Genomic DNA, 17,635 nt, shown 5'->3' with positions numbered 1-17,635 from the left:
CCTATGAAATTCTTCCCCCCAGCGCATCCCTTTTCTGCTTGATCCTATCATACAAATCAGTGTCGCTTACAACAGTATTCAAACACTGTAGACCCCACAGGCAATATGCCGTCAGTTTAATAGGATCACTGAAAAACTAAAGCAGCTGTGAAAGACTGCTCTAACTATAGCAATCATGTGCTTGTCATTTTGTTCAGTGGAGGAAAAATCCAAATTTGGGTAGGCATCAGTATTTAAGAAAACGACTGCTAAATCTTTTCTCATAAGTACCTTAGGGACAATAGGATTTGACATATAACATGTAAACAAAAGTACACAGCAGCTGTTAGTTTAGCTTTGTTTGAATAAAAATATACTGATATAAATCAAGCAACATAGGAAACAGTATGCTCTCCATCATTCAATCTTCCCAGTAGACCATGCTTTTGAGTGGCGTCTGCTGGTTGCTCCCGGACTGGGAGCTTTCCAACTACTACGTAAAGCTGGATAAGGAACAGTAAAACATATACACACCTTGGCACTAGCTCAAACTCCCTCCAGGCCTACTTCCTGGGTGGGAAGCCATCAATTCTAAGTATCTTTTAAGAACTCACCTTGTATCATACAAAAAAGACTTTTTAGATCAACTTCATTAAAAAAAAATTTCAATTGAATTGGTGGGAAATTTCCACATGATGTCCTGCTAACAATAGCTGAGTATTTTTGAGACTTGTGACCTGAAATGTTCTGCCAAAGAGCATATAGAAGTTTCTTTATAGGTAATTATGCTCTGGGCAGTGCCTTTTTTTCATAGTCTCATGTACTCTGACTGAAATGTGAAAATTACAATATGATGTAAATTATGATTCTGGATACTTAATTGGCATGAATTTTAATTTTTAATTGGAAGCAGGTTATTAAAGCTTTTGATAATTTCCAGTGCTTGAAAAATATATTGATTAAAAAATCCTATTTTTAGCTTTCCACAGTAGATTCAAATGCAGGGTGCCAAATGTCTCTTTAAATGTCAGGTGTTGCTTTTGGAGAGAGATATACATTCACTAGGTATAGAACTTGACAGGACATTCCAGTCTATATCTTCTTGGTAAGTTCTATTAGGTTTCTCTTTAGAGGAACTTTTGGCTCCTTGTCAAAAATTCTTGTGCTGCACCCATCACGAATCCAAATAAGTTCAAGCTTCTTATCAGTGATGAAGTGGTTTTAGTATAAGGTCCTCTTGAAGACTGAACAGTTTGTCTTATGATTCCCTTTTGAACTCATTGTGTTTGGAGTTCTTAGAAGGAATTACCTTTATTATTTAAAATAGCTATTTTGACCTTAATCTAATATTATTGCTCAGTTATTTAAGTTTTATTGTGTGCCTTTTCCCACAGTAGCATGATTTAGGATAAAGCACATAAGGATTTTCCAAGACTTTTAAAATACCCAGCTCTGGTCTTCTCCTGTCTAGTTAATGCTTCATTACCAAATCGTACTGTTTTCCTTTTATAGTTATTTTCTTCTTTAGTGTTCAAGATAATTTTATAAGGAAGATTAAAACAAAACTATTGTACATACCCTAAATCTGCTTCAAAATTCTGGTACATTCGTATTTATTTTTCAAATTTTGATCAAATTTTCATTTGGTCACAGAAAGTTACAGATTCTAAGTGATTATATATCGTTGTACTCATGGTCTTAAAACTTACCGAAAAAACTGCCCACAGTATATCCAAAAGTACTATTTATTTATCCAGTAGACATTTATTGGGGACTGCTTTTACCAAACTAAAAAACACCATGCCCTCTAACCCCAAAGGTTTTGTGATTTACTGGAGGATGGAAGTGGGAGTGGAGAAGATAAGGATTAATAAAAATCAATAAGAGAAAAATAAAAGTGTAAACAATATTCTGGGAAACATAGAGGATGGAACAATTAATTCTGCCTAAACAACTTGGGATATTTTGGAAGTGACAATTGATATGAGCCTTGAAGGACAAGAATATATTAACAGGTGGAAAGAAAGGGGGAAGACATGCAAGGGAAATAGAACAGCATGAGTGAGAGAAGTAGCAGTTGATAGTTATGAAGTTAATATAGCTACTACTTTTAATCATATGATTTATTTACCCATAATGCTCAGTACTAGCTATGTCCAGTAAAGTTACTCCTTTTGGCTACATGATCTGTTTACCCAACATCCTTAGTCTTAACTCCAAACCCACTGAAACCATTGGATTAATTTCAATTTGCCCTATAGTCATGACTTGAGAATAAACAAAATGGATAAAAAGCTATCATCCATATAACTTCACCTTTCCAGTGATGGAAGTGATCCCCGTGGAATGATCACTTTGGACTGATCTATGCATATTGATAGATTTAAGGAATGATTAATTTCCAAATCATTTATCTAATAAAAATGTTGAGGACTTGCTTAAAGGAAATATTGAAATTACAGGAAAGCAAAATTCTGTAAATAAGAGCCAATAGGTAGAACACCTGTAATAAAGGCCTCAAACACAGAAGAAATGCTATGTGTAGCTATGCACACAAAAATTAAAGAAACATAAGATAATGGGAGCCAGCTAACCTTCTTGAATGAGGCTATATTTCTGAGTAGCAGTTTGAAAGAGAAGCTCATGGTTTACACACAAAATAATATCCCAGGGTTCATTCCCTGGAAAAGACATAATTTTTTCATTGAGTGTCTATAATGGGCTTTGCTAGCTCATAGCAACATGTAGGATTATGCTCTTTCCAATGTTGAAAAGTGTCTATTGTCCTTGCTAAATCATTGCCCTTAATTCTTGCACATCTATACGCAGTAGTCTTCTTTAACAGAATGAAGTTTTGCTTCAGAAACAGAAAAAGGAGAACCCTACATAAAAGAGATAAAACCATTGGTTAAGAACACTTATGAGTTTTTAGTATAGAATATTATGAACATTCACTAAAATGCTTAAAAAATAATTCTCACTCATGTTAAAATCTATGGTTGAGGTTGAAAAGTCAACTGACTTCTCTTTTTAAAAAAATCAATTATTCTATTTCAAAACTCTCATCTTAGGCCAAGTCTTCTTTTTTAGGGAGAGTTCTTTAATTTGAACTGATTAATAAGTTTTATTTTTCAAATATATTAAGCTTATTTATACTTCCTTTCTAAGTGCTTAGGCGTATCGTTTTCTTATGTTTTCTGTACCTTCCTAGTTAGTGGAAACATTGTTTGTTCTTGGAGCGTGCTTTGTCTTCCTTTTCAAGAAGATCATCAAAGTTACTAGTTTGCAGCTTCCAAAAAGAAAGAGCCTTCTAATCCCTAGTTCAGAGGCTAACCTTTATTAGTGCTCTTGTGGTTATAATGAGGACCCTGCTTCCAGCAGGGAGATTCTGGAATACTGAACAGATTATTCAACAAGTTCAGAGCAGATTCTGAAGTCCCTTATAAAACCTGCTTGTGAATACTGCTTTCTTTGCTTTGCTGTTTCTGGTTTCCATAGTATTCCTAATTACATAAATCATGTGGAGCATGGGAGCTGTTTTCCATCCTATATCAACTCTGACACTGCTTGTGTTTTGATATAATTTGTATTTTTTTCCCTAAGCTGTATTTTTTCTTAAATTCTTATAGAAAGTACAAACCCTGAAAAAGAGTAGAGTTTTGTGTTAGAAAATCTATGAAATTCTTTTCTGGAATCCTTTGGGCTGGCATAAAGAATTTGAAAGTTACTTTGTGACCAGCATAGATGAATAAAGCTGTAAGACTAGAGAATCTGATAAAATGTTCTTAGGTTTAAATTCAAGATTAAATCTTGGATGTAAATCATTCAAGTTTATTACTTACTTCTCAATTTACTTATTTTTTTTCCAATTTAACAGCTGTTTATGTGATGCCTTTCCATGTATAAAAACTGTACTAAGTTCAGTGAGTGTACTGATTAAAAGTTTACAAATTAAAATTCAACACATAGTAACACATGAATGTTGTAGCTAGCTAAAAGCACTGTTGATTCTTAAACTGGGTTTCTTTAGGAAACATTATAAGCAAAATTGATTTGTATTATACATTTTTTAAATATTAAAGAGCTATAATTCTAAAAATAAGTTTACTTCTCTTTTTATTTCTTTAGTACTGAATGCGATCTAATATTTTTTAAATGTTTGAGATATCTGTTGTGATAAAACTTATAGAGAATAGCTATTGCTCCAGGAATGTAAGAATAGTTTCGATATGTGAATTTTAGGAATTAGTTTCTCAGTCTGGTAAGTGAATTTCATGCACACATCTGAAGATGTCTAAATAATCACTGGGTCATGATTTCCTTTTAACTTTATTTACAGTAGTCTTAGAAAATCTTAAACTCTATTTCCAATGTTTTCCTTAGTGATGAATATGTTAGAAAGAATTTAAATTGTGCTTTGGTAGAGAGTTGTAGAACTTCGTGCCATAAAACCCATAACTTTTTTACTAAGAACAAAAATCAGCAGAATACCAGTAGCAAAGGCCATTTGCATAACTCAGCCGCTCAGCAGCTCAGCTGAACCTAATTGTAATTCAATTTCCAGATTGCTACGCTAGGCCTCTCTGCATAAAATATGCAACATATAACATAACCGATGACACGGACGTATTTTCTTCGCTGGTGATCTATCTAATTTCTTTTCCAGTAGAAGTATGTATTAGAATAAGGTCGCCAAGCCATATAATTATTTTGTATGTTTATGTTGTGTCACATGTATACACTTAAAGACAAAGTTTAAAAAAATGACATCCTTTCATTTTTCTGGGTGCCCAAGTGTGCTTAAGATTTTTAAAATTTCTTTATTTCTGGCATTTCAGAGGGAAATTAAATCTTGAAAAGTGTTAGCTAGCTGCCATGTTATTTGACTATTTTACACTAGAAAGACTTTATAAGCTAATCGTGTGAAAAAGTGTATAAACATGTCTGTCAAGTTCATATGGATGTTGCAATACAGGCCCACAGGTAAATATCTTCTGTTTCCAAAATGCATACTGGAATAGCATCCCTAAATTTTTGACTAGTTTATACCCCAGAAGCTTAAAAACAAAAAGGTATGGTAAATGCTTGCTTAAGATTCTCCCCCTTATTTTTAAACAGCCTTGCCACCCTGTTTTCTGGGTTATTTAAGTGATGGCAGTGAAAAGACTTGAATAGGATGGCTTATAAAGGTGTGGATTATATTTTATGAATAATTCCCAGATGTGATGTTTTAGGTATATAGACCCCTCTACGGGAAGCTATATACAGAAACAACATGGATCATACAGTTTTATCAGGACAATGCAAGTAGATTTCAGCAAGGTTGGTTCCAACTCATCTGTGATAAATGAGAAGATAAGGCAATCAGTGCACACCATGACACTCTGTGCAGCTAGTTAGGCACACTTCAGAACTATTCAGGTGTGCTCACAAAGCTTATGAGTCTTGCATGGGGGGTGTCTCAATATAAATACATCCTTCATGGTGGCCACTAGTAATGCAGGAATTGCCTCTTTATGACTTAACCCAGGTCACATATAAATAATAGATGTTAAGAGTTAGCTCTGGTACTGGGGCTGTGTTCCAGCCAGTGTATCTCGTTTGGGTCAAAAGAATTTATTTTCCCTTATTTTCTCGTATAGTTCCTCTGCTTGAAAAATGCCTGCAAAATTCCATCACACCTTTGCGGGGACCAGTTTGGGTCTCTAAGGGAGAAGGTTTCAGCCCCTCAGGAGCTAAGATGTACATCCAAGGAGTTCTTTTGGCCTTGTACCAACGATTAAAGTCTGCAAAAAAATATTATAAACAGGTGAGTCATCCCTCTTTAAAAACTGCTTTATTGTATGTTTTAAAATGTACTTGGTTGTATAGAGGCAATGACTGGCATCATGTCATAAAAGAACTGTGACATGTATTTCGTGAGCTCAATGCCCGTTGGGGAGCCAAAATGCTTCTTCTGTAATCTCAAAGCCAAACAATAATGGGGCTAATTGTATCTATCTTTTGCTGTGGGATGTTATATGTCTCATCTTTTCTTGCTGCATACTGTGCAAAGCGAAGGCAGCTCCTTATGTGGAAATTCTAAAGACAGTTACTTTAAATAAGAAAATGAATAGCTCCTAAAGCATCTGAAGCTTTAAATGTTCACCCTTCTATTTTTTTTTCCAGTATGAAATTAGACTTGCTATTGTAGAAGATGGGCTAAAATATAACCAGTCATATTCTGGGAAATGAAATTGTGAATTAACTTCATGTCAAGAGTAACTTATTTCATTTATACTTATTTAACTTGTATGTTTCTGGATCTGAAAGTATAAGAATAGAATTAATGTATTTTAATTTGTTTAAACTAGATTTTGTCCTTTAATTTCTAAGTTTCTATTCCATAATTGTGAGACCAAAAGAGAAAGAGAAAGAGAGGGAGAGAGAGAGAGAGAGAGAGAGAGAGAGAGAGAGAGAGTCTGTATGTGATGGGGGAGAAGGGGGTATGTATGTGAAAACTTTGATATTTATGTTACTACTTATAGGGACTTTGATTTATCTTAAAGTAGAATTCATATTGTAAAGCAGAATGATCAATGCTGTTTATAAAATAAAAATGAAGTTGCCACAATTTTAGAATCCTCTTTGCCCTTGATCTTAAGAAGTTAAGCATACATTTTACCACATTAAGTAAGGTCTAGGTTTTACATTTCTAACTGGGAGTTTCCAGTTTAGAACAGGGCTCATTATCTCAGACCACAGGCTGCTGAAAAATGAATATTTTGAAAGCATCATGCTATTATTCTCTGTATGCAGGGGGAGGGGAGGTGGGACTGGGATTCAGTCTCAGTGTTCACACAGCACCTCCTGCTGTCTGCTTAGGAAAAGAACAACTTGTACTGACTAGAAGAAATTCTTGAACTAAGGTATCCAGAACTAGCAAGAAACATCTCCCCGTGAGAAACTTTCATTCTCAAAAAGTGGTTAGTTTCCAAGTTAATTATGTCAGTGTATCCAGAAATGGGATTATTATCATAGATAAGGCTATTTATAATAATAAATATGAAAAAATAAAAATCCAAACTTATTTTTAATATTCTTTATTAAGCTAATATCATATATAAAAACTGGTGTAAAACATATTTTTTTGTATTCAGATTAAGTTATTTTAACAGAAATATTTAACTTTTAGGATACAATGATATTATACCATGCATTATGACCAATTTAATTACAGTCATTTATTTGGTGTTAAATGGCTTGATTCTACTAATTTGACAGTTTAAAATTATTTAATGTTAAGAAAACATGAGACGATTCTCCTATGCAAGAAAAGCATTGTTTAAATCAAATCTAAAAAAATTTGAACAATTTAAATCAAATCTAAAAAAAAAAGAAACATAAGTTTCATTTAAAGTGAGGGTGTTAGACGTAATAAATAGCTCAGAAAGTAGTTGTGGCATGTTTGTTTTTTCTTCCATTGTTCTAAACATTTAAAAGTTTAAATAGATATAAACAATTGTACTGGACTGAAAAGTTCCTTGTATTGTGAGAAGAAAATGCTTTAAGAATTACTGCTTTGGTTTAAAAATTTTCTTTATGACTCAAAATTGATGAGAAATACATCTTATTAAAAGAAATATTAAATGTAAATTTGAACAAAATTAACATTTTTAGCGTCTCTGAATGTCTGAGCATCTGATTGTCTATATCATCAACATTATGACTTTCAACATTATGCCAAATTTAGGAAAATTTTAAGAATCTAGGCTCTTTGCCATTTCTAACTAAATCTTTTTATTTTGCACACTTATAATAACAAAGTTTTTCACTCAACAATTTTAATATGATACTTGGTTAAGTTTTATTTTAAAATACAAAATTGAAGAAAAAAAATAGAAATTTGCCTATTATGCATTTCCATGCAAATTCCTATTTCTTTTAGGTATGCCCAATTATATGTATTCTTGAGTCTCTTTTCTTTTGTATTGTTATATCATGACAATTTAAAATTATCTGCAATGTTCATAAAAGTCACTGAAGTGGTACCATTATCGGGTCATCAGTGGTTAAGTGTTAAGCCTGGCAGTAGCTTTATTTGTGAGTAAGATTTCTTAGCAAATATTCCTCTTAGCATTAATTAACTTTATTTGAACTGCATTTACTTCATTTGACCTTAGGGATAGCCTTTTCTGTTTAGTTTTATATAAGATTGTGTTCGGTAAAATGGAGATGGATGATAATTCCTATTTCCTTAACAAGCCTAAGCTTATAAATTATAGAATTATATGACCTCTTGATATCATTTCCATTTATTCCACTTCTGAGATCATATATAAAGACAACAACATTGTTTTACTAGGATTCTGTCAAAAGATTGTAGACTTTAAATTGATGTTTTGGAATTCCCCAAGGAAATTTCTTTTAAATAAATTGTGATAACAGAGCTTTAAAAGAAGAGTCAGAACTACCGGTTTTATGTTTACGAACTTACTCACTTTTCAGTTTTTAACTTTAACTTGTCTATTATAAGCATGCAACTGAATTAAGCCCACTACATTAATATGGTCTTAAAAATGTACTGATTCGTGTATATAAAATGAGATATTATATTTAGGACAGCATGAAATCACTTAGTCTTACATTTATCACATTTAGTTCCTTAAAAGTGGAAACATTTTAGAAATTGCTCAGAGCTAAGCAGAATCTATTTAATTGGTAATCTTTGAAGTTGTGTAAATGCTTTCCTATGAAATGCAGTTAACACTTTCAGCGACAGGGCCGTTCCATCTCATTAGCATTCTTGTTATGTGGCGGTGCTGATGGTGGGGTGTTGAAGTAGGAATGCCATTGTGTGGAGTTCCAGTGTTTGGGGACAAACACTGCTGTGGAGGGAACGTGTGAAAAGGCCACAGTCCTGTCAGTGAATGAGGAAGGCTGTGCTTTCTGTGTGCTTCAAGCAGGGAAGCTGTCATTCATAGGCCTAACACAGCTAAACAGAGGCCAAAACACAACCCTGCACTACCTTTTAAAATGATATTAGTGATTTTTAAACATGATCTTCTTTATTTATGATCCTCCATAGAGCTTTTAGTCGCTGTCAGTAAACAAAATATATGTCAGTCTGTTCAGCAACACTGTAGAGATCCGTAAAAGTCCATGGAGCTGTGCCAGGAGGCCATATAAATAATGATTTGGAACGGCTGATCTTAAGTACGAACCTGATTTTTGAGAAATAGATATTTCTGGAAATGTCTTCCTAATTTTGATACTCCTTTGAATTTTTTTCCCCCAAGCAACAAAATTCCTGGAGACTTTTACATAGCGAAGGCATAGCACTCTTCTTTTAAAATACAGTTTTTAAAAGAACTCATAAACACACAGTTTTGATCCTTTAAAGTGGTTCACAGTGTGGTTTAACAGTTGTTGTCGTTTGCGTAGTCATTTCTGAAATTCAGGGAGACACAAAGGAAATGAGTATCTAACTATAATATCTTAACAACCATCATCTTAATTATGAAGAAAATCATAGTCTCTCTGGTAGTTAAGACATGAAAAAATTTGAAGGAATGTTTAGTACTACTCCTAATTTTCAGCACTTTTGAAAGAAATGATCAACTTTGAAATTAAATTTTAGCTTGTTTGACAGCTTTAAAAAAATAAACAGAAAAATATCCTTAAATATTTCTTAAACTCTTGGGATATTTCTAAACTTTGGCAGTATATTGAAAGAAATGACAATTTCTATTTATGTCTGAAACTGCAGGGAAATGTTTTATTTCTGTAATTTTAATTTGGAAATAGGTACTTGGGCTATTTGTAATAGGTCATTACTTAATGAAGTTTGTTGAAAGTTGTAATTTTCTACCTGAGTGATTTTTTGGGGGTGTATATGGTCCTTTTTGTTTAGTAATTTAAGCAAGGTACTTTTTTGAATGCTATTATATTCTAATGTTCCATATTTGATGCGTTAGGTTTAAAAATCTCAGACACTAAGTTTCTATTTCAAAGATTAGGTTTCACTTTTTAAACTGGAACTGTACTGTAACTTTATTGTGTGGGCATATAATTAGATGAAGAAATGACCATCCAACATCAGCATATATTGGTTTTGCAGTTTAAAACTGAAATGTATTTTATTATTACATTAGACTAACTTCTACCAAAGCACTTATAGTTTGTTAAAAGAATTCCTAAGTTAATATTGGTTCGCTTTACCCACACTTTTCAATAAGTTTGGTACTTAGATATAAAAGCAATAATAATAATATAATTCTATTCAGAATAGATTCAGTTCAAAATGTGCTTGAATTACATTTAGTGCTGACAGAATTTGTTTATTGAGTTATTGGTTCTCTTTACCCCCCACACTTTTCAAGTTGTTTGGTACTTAGATATAAAAGCAATAATAATAATATAATTCTATTCAGAATAGATTCAGTTCAAAATGTGCTTGAATTACATTTAGTGCTGACAGAATTTGTTTATTGCAAAAAGTATCTTTAAGGAATCTAATATTTTAATTTCCCATAAAAGAAGTGTTGAAGAGTTTGTCTTTTCAGATCTGTGTTGTAGGTCAATCAAAATCATTTATTGGTCCTAACATTATTGAAGGAAAAACTGTTTCTATTTCATTTTCTATATATGCTTTTTTCTTAGTATACCAGCTACTTTTTTTCTCTAGCTTTATTGAGAGATAATTGACATATAACATTGTGTAAGTTCAAGGTATCCAATGTGATTATTTTATACACTTATGTATTGTGACATGATCACCGCAGTAGGATTAGTTAACACCTCTGTCACCTCACATAATTAACATATCTTTTTTTTGCAGTGAGGACATTCAAGATCTACTCTCTTAGCAACTTTTCAATATATAATACAGTACTGTTAACTGTGGTCACTTGCTATACATCAGATCCCCATTTATCTATATATTAAAAATTGAACTCTTTTCTTGATTTAGCCTTCCTGGAGCAATACCCCAAATATTCCAGTTTTGAACTTCCTGATGTCCTTTGAAACCTTGGAACAAAGTCTGTAATATATAAACATAATTTACTATTTAAAACATTAAAACAATGTTATAGATGTTTCAAGATGAAAACTACTACTGAAGGTTCTGATAGGTAATTTTTTAGAATATTAAGTTGTTTATAGATTTGAGTGATTGTTGATTTTTTCCCCCCTAAAACCAAGCTGCATTCTAGTTACTTGAAGTATTTTAAGACCTTAAACTTGTGTCTTTTTCTAAGTGTCATGCTTTGAGAAGACCTAACATCAGTTAAATGAAGTGAAAATTGCATTCTTGTCTTGATAGAGATGAAAATGGATTTCTGGTCATGAAATAGATGTAGTTGTCACTTTTTAAAAAAGGTGTCAGCAGTTTGCTTCAGCGAGTAAGGTGCCAATTCAGTATGGCAGTAAACTTGTGATCTGAGCAATCAATAAAATGCTTCAATAACTTCTGCTTCATTACACTTATAATAAGAGGCTATAGATCCATGGCACATAAAATGTTGATAAAGAGAATATGTGGGGACCGACTGTGACGATTTTCTTGAAAGTACAGTAAGTGCAATATTGCCACCTAGAGTTTGTGCATAGGTAATTATTGCAGAGAGGGAGAAAAAACTGACGATGGGATAAAGAAGAAATGATATTGAAATGCTGTTTATTTTCCATCCTTTATCCATGACACATTTATCTTCATGGAACATTTCATTTGATTCGCCATAAAACTGTTCAGGTCAGGAAAAAATTTTCAAATCTGTATTTTTTTCTAATTTTCTTAGAATTACACTACCAAATGTTAAATATGTATTTGTGGCTCAAAAATTGAACTTTTTTTTTTAACCATGAAAACTCTGTATTAAATAACTCACTTTGGAAAAAAATTAGACTTAAAGATTGTCCGTTTTTACAAGATAATTCAATTATATAAAAACAATTTTATTGACATCTCAGTTGGATACTTTTCAATTAAAAATATTATCTTTTTTAATATTAAACACTCCTTCAAAAATTAAGAGCCAACTTAGTGAAAAGTGGAATTTAAAAATAACTATATGAGAAGATAGACTTTCCTGCTTATGTGATTTTGAACATTTTAATTAACTGTAAGTTCCACTTGTGGATTGTTTAAAATACGTCTTCATCTTTACATAAACACTTTAAAAAATACTAGTTATCGCTTTATTTTTCTTGATTAATTAAAAGATTATTTAATTTTATAATATTTTTTGAATGAGTTAATATGGAAAATACATTTTGAAATATGTAAAATACATTAGTAAAATAGTAAAAATTAGTAAAATCAGTAAAATTCATTACTGAGGTCTTTCTGCCTCTGAACTGGTGACTGAAAATGCCTATTGCATATTAGAAAAATTTTTTGAATCTGCATTTAAGTGTTTTATGATACTTAATATAAAGAAAACTTAATATAGGTATTGATGACTTAAGGAAAGTTAATCTGGAAAGTTTATTATTTTTATTCTCCCATTTATTTTTCAATTTGTATAGATAACTTTTATAAGTTTATAGACCTTGGCCTTCACATTTCCATAAGAAAAATAATTTGGCATTAATATATTAGTAATGCATTTTTCTAATATTATACTATTTAGGTATTTTCTGTTCTCATACATCTATGTGTGAATGACTTCTACAGTTGTAAAAAATGGAAATGATTGTAACATTAATTTATTTTCCTTTTCTGATCAAAGTTTTATCCTCAAATATCCTAATATTATATTATCTCAACTTACATTTAACTTAAGACAACTCATTAGATGAAGAGCTCTTATTCTGAGATTTTAATCACACTGAGTAGAAAATGTTGCATCTTAAAACCTCTAAATAAGTATAAAATTTTTCTGGTAAAGTAAGTGAAAGTAGACCTGACAAATTTTCTTTTAAATTACTCAACCACCTAAAGGTATTATTGCCTATGACTCTTTTGAAATGAGAATAAATTTTACAGAGTTACAGCAGCAAAGTGAAAGAGTGTGTTTGATAGATTCCCTGAACAGTTTCAACACCCACAGGTATTATTTGTAAGAAAACAATCATGCGGAGTCTTCAGCTGGTTAGAGAGGGCACAGCATTCTATCTTCACCTGACATCCTATCTGTTCCGTCAACATCCTGGGCCCCCTGCCTGCCGCCCCCTCCTTGCAAAACAATAATGCTCCCTGAGAGGTTTGTGTGAATGGACAAGAATATGAATTTTTTTTTCCCTTGAAGAGCCAAAACAGTATTGAAGGCATATTCTTAGGGGGAGGAAAAACAACTGTCTTGAGGATTGACTAGTATTTTCTATTCTAATTGATCAGTGTTGTGAGTAATTGATGGTTAAAGTCTTTGATTATTAAGTCTGACTACTGATTGATGAAAGGGAGACTCTTAAGTGTAAACATTTTGGAAATAGTTGCTTTATTTTATTAAGAGAAATGTGGTTTTCTCTCACCTGTTTTTAATAGCATAGCTTGAATAAACGTCAGTCATAACAACATATTGCTGATTTTCAAATAATATTCATTATTTGCTTATATTTTTTGTATGTAACAGCAGATGGAAATGAGTATAACATTAATTTACTACTCTCTTCAGTCAAATTTTCTCATTAACTATGTCAGAAAAACAATTTTACATAATTTCCTAAAAAATAATTAGCATCCTGTTACATTTAAGATTTCAAGTTCCTAAACAGAGCCAATCATGCATGGAAAAAGAATAGGGCAAGAGTCCATTCATCAGCACTCAGTGTATGTCACTGGGAAGTAAATGTTGAAAGTATCAGAGAACAGAGTGATAGCATAAATAAAAGGCACTAGAAAGGTACTAGTCTTCAGGCTTGGCAAGCCACAGGTGAGTTATATCTTATAAAGCCATACTGCCCAATACACTATCCCCATGTGGTTTCACAATTTAAATTAATTTTAAGTAAAAAAAATAAAAAATTAAATAAAATTTTAAAATCCTGATTATACTTCTGGCCCTGGATTGCACATTCGATGACTAACGAAAGACAAAGGATCTTTTATCATGATCTGGTTTTAATTTGGTGTTGGGTAGATAAGGTAACCTAGTCTTCACAAAACAAAATAAATTGTGAAACACACACACACACACACACACACACACACACACACACAGCCCTAGGGCACAGTGTATTCACCATCCAACCACCAGATGGACACCTTTAGGGGTTGCAGTGTCTCTCAGGATCCCTATCAATAAACTATATAGCGAGGTGTCCTTAAGGACTATCATTCTGGCAGTCACTGAATTAATCTTGTCTTGTTTGGTGCAAAAAGATTCCCTTTCCTCCTCCCCAAGAAATAGAGAGGCAAAGAAGACAGACTCAAATGATAAAGTGTTGAATACTCCTTAGGATCTCAGTCTGTGTGTTAGCCAGTGTTGAAGATACAGGAGAACTATCCCAGACCTTGCCCTTAGGAAGCTTACATTCTTGTTCTGGAGATAAAACATACCCACATGAAACTATTAGGAAATATGCTTATAAGTATATAATTAAGTGCTAAAAAATATGGTATAGATTATATGTTATACGTGAACTTAAATAAAAGAAAGGTAAAAAGTAGAATAAAAGAATTTTAAGGCTGAAATGAACTTTGGAGGCCATCTAGTACAGTCCTCTCATCTTATAGATAATAATAAGAATAACAGTATTAATAATACTTACCTCATTGTCTTGTTGTGAGAAATAAATAGTTAATGTATATAAAACTCTTAACATAGTACCTAAGACATAGTAAGTGGCCAGTATGTGTTAGCTATCATCATTCATCATCTTTATTATTAATTTTTCTGCTTTACTGAGGTATAACTGACAAATAAAATTATAGGATAAAGTCTACATTGTGTTGATTTGACATATATATATATTGTGAAAGAATTCTCACCATCTAGTTAACATGTACATCACCTTGTATATATATATATATATATATATATTTATATTTATATATATGTGAGAACATTTAAGTTCAACTCTTTGAGCAAATTTCAATTACCTAATACAGTGTAATTTTTCTGCTTTACTGAGGTATAACTGACAAATAAAATTATAAGATATTTAAAGTCTACATTGTGTTGATTTGACATATATATATTGTGAAAGAATTCTCACCATCTAGTTAACATGTACATCACCTTGTATATATATATATATATATATATATTTATATTTATATTATATATTTATTTATATTTATATATATGTGAGAACATTTAAGTTCAACTCTTTGAGCAAATTTCAATTACCTAATACAGTGTTATCAGCTATAGTCACCATGTTTTACATTAGATCCTCAGACCTTATTCATCTTATAGCTGAAAGTTTGTACTCTCTTACCAACCTCTCCCTATTTTCCTTACCCCCAGCCCCTGGCACCCACTTTTCCATTCTTTGTTTCTATGAGTTTGACTTTTTAGATTCTGCATATAAGTGATACCTTTATTATTAATGTTGTAGATAAGGCAATTGAGGTAGAGTTGTAATGGGACTAGAGCCCCACCATTGCTGTTAGAGTAGGTAAGGTATGCTTCAATAACTGAAATATGAGGAGGTTTTAAAAAGAGACTCATACAGGCAATGGCATGAAGTTGGGAGTAAGATATTATTTTCAAACAGGTTATACTTGGTACAAAAAAGGTTATTGGTGGCCTTTGAAAGATGATGAAATCTTAGAGTGAATAGGGTTAAAGAAAGAACTGATGTTGAAGAAATAGAGCAGTGGGTATAGATAAGACTTTTCAGACGTTGAGGTTGGTCCATATTTTTTTGAGGCTCACAGTATATTAAATAATTTTAAAATGTCAAAACAAGATTTTAAAACCATTGGATGTATTTTACATGACTACACTTAAAATTAACTCTATCAACAACTCCTCCCTAATAAGACATAATTGTTCTAGTTTTTGTATTACAAGATTCATAAAAATATTAATTCATAATCCATATAGGTAGCTTGGTCTGGTGATGGGACAAAAGTTTTATAACGACTGTCTCTTTGGTTGACTCTGTCACTGTATCTCTTTGACTGTATGTATAACTTTATTAGGAGGTAAGGAAAAAGGCTAAATTTGTGGCCTGTTTTGAGTACAAGACTGAGGACAAAAGCCTTCCTCAGCCTCAGGATTGAAGCATCTGAGATCTCGGAATGGTTGAGGACTGTAGATGGGGAATGAAAGTCACTTAGTTTGGAAACCATATGCTAGAGTTTACTTTAGGAAGGAGATACATGTTTCAAGAAAGCAAATTCACACACACTGTAGACAAGGTATGGAAAAAAGTATTTAAAAATTTTTGTCTAAATCTGATTTGACCTTTCACACAAGGTACCACTCATGGTAGTCAGGAAATGGTAAAAACTAAATTTGGTTGAGGCCAGATAATTTAACTAATTGTTTTAGATAACGCCCAGCCTTTTGGCTAAAGGGGCTCAGATACTCATATTTCTGCCCTTCTGTGTTCCTTCCCAGAATGGTTTATTGGGGGAGGGGGGGGTTAAGTCACAACTGGTGTTGTTTCTCTGCAGGTACACATAGACCAAAAAGGGGTAGTTTTAAGGAATGACTGACTAGGTGTTCAACTTTCATATGTACTTTGTACTAAAATTATCCTCCCTGAGAATGTGCCTGCAGCAGAGGTGCATGCCACTTCTCCTTTCCCATCTTCCATCATCCTTAGGCAAAGCACACCTCTCCCTTATCCTGAATCTACTCTGGTGCTTCACCCCAGAGTGTAAAAACCTCCAGGATATCAAACAGAGGGACATTTTGAAATGTTGGTGCCATAAACTTCTTGTAGGGCTCTGAACCTTTCCTTGTTATAAAAGTGTTTCTGTTAAAGTAGAAATGGGATAGAAATATATGAAGTTGATGAGAAAAAGGAACAGGTAACCTTCTGATTGTTAAAGAAGAGCTTTCCCATATAGTTTTATTATTTTTAATATCTTTATTGGAGTATAATTTCTTCACAATGTTGTGCTAGTTTCCGCTGCACAGCAAAGTGAATCAGCCATATACATCCATATATCCCCATATCCCCTCCCTCTTGCGTCTCCATCCCACGTTCCCTATCCCACCCCTCTAGGTGGTCACAGAGCACCGAGCTTATCTCCCTGTGCTATGCAGCTGCTTCCCACTAGCTCTCTATCTTACATTTGGTAGTGTATATATGTCAGTGCTACTCTCTTACTTCGTCCCAGCTTATCCTTCCCCCTCCCCGTGTGCTCAAGTCCATTCTCCGCATCTGCGTCTTTATTCCTGTCCTGCCCCTAGGTTCATCAGAACCATTTTCTTTTTTTAGATTCCATATATATGTGTTAGCATACAGTATTTGATTTTCTCTTTCTGCCTTACTTCACTCTGTATGACAGACTCTAGGTCCATCCACCTCACTACAAATAACTCAATTTCGTTTCTTTCTGTGGCTGAATAATATTCCATTGTATATATGTACCACATCTTCTTTATCCATTCATCTGTGGATGGACACTTAGGTTGCTTCCATGCCCTGGCTATTGTAAATAGTGCTGCAATGAACATTTTGGTACATGACTCTTTTTGAATTATGGTTTTCTCAGGGTATATGCCCAGTAGTGGGATTGCTGGGTCGTATGGTAGTTCTATTTGTAGTT

At 32.8% G+C, this 17,635-nt stretch overlaps 1 protein-coding gene across 1 annotated transcript in view; it reads left to right on the top strand.

Moving 5' to 3' along the window:
* Nucleotides 1–17,635, top strand: part of DCDC1 (doublecortin domain containing 1) — a 460,096-nt gene that overhangs the window by 92,172 nt on the left and 350,289 nt on the right. The window contains 1 exon segment of the mRNA XM_055091474.1: nucleotides 5,622–5,788. Within this exon segment, the coding sequence (XP_054947449.1) occupies nucleotides 5,622–5,788 (167 nt within the window).

This window comes from Physeter macrocephalus, chromosome 16, assembly GCF_002837175.3.
Source record: "Physeter macrocephalus isolate SW-GA chromosome 16, ASM283717v5, whole genome shotgun sequence".
NCBI classification, from domain to species: Eukaryota; Metazoa; Chordata; class Mammalia; order Artiodactyla; family Physeteridae; genus Physeter; species Physeter macrocephalus.
The sequence above is the reverse complement of the archived record's forward strand: the minus strand, read 5'-3'. Positions and strand labels throughout refer to the sequence as shown.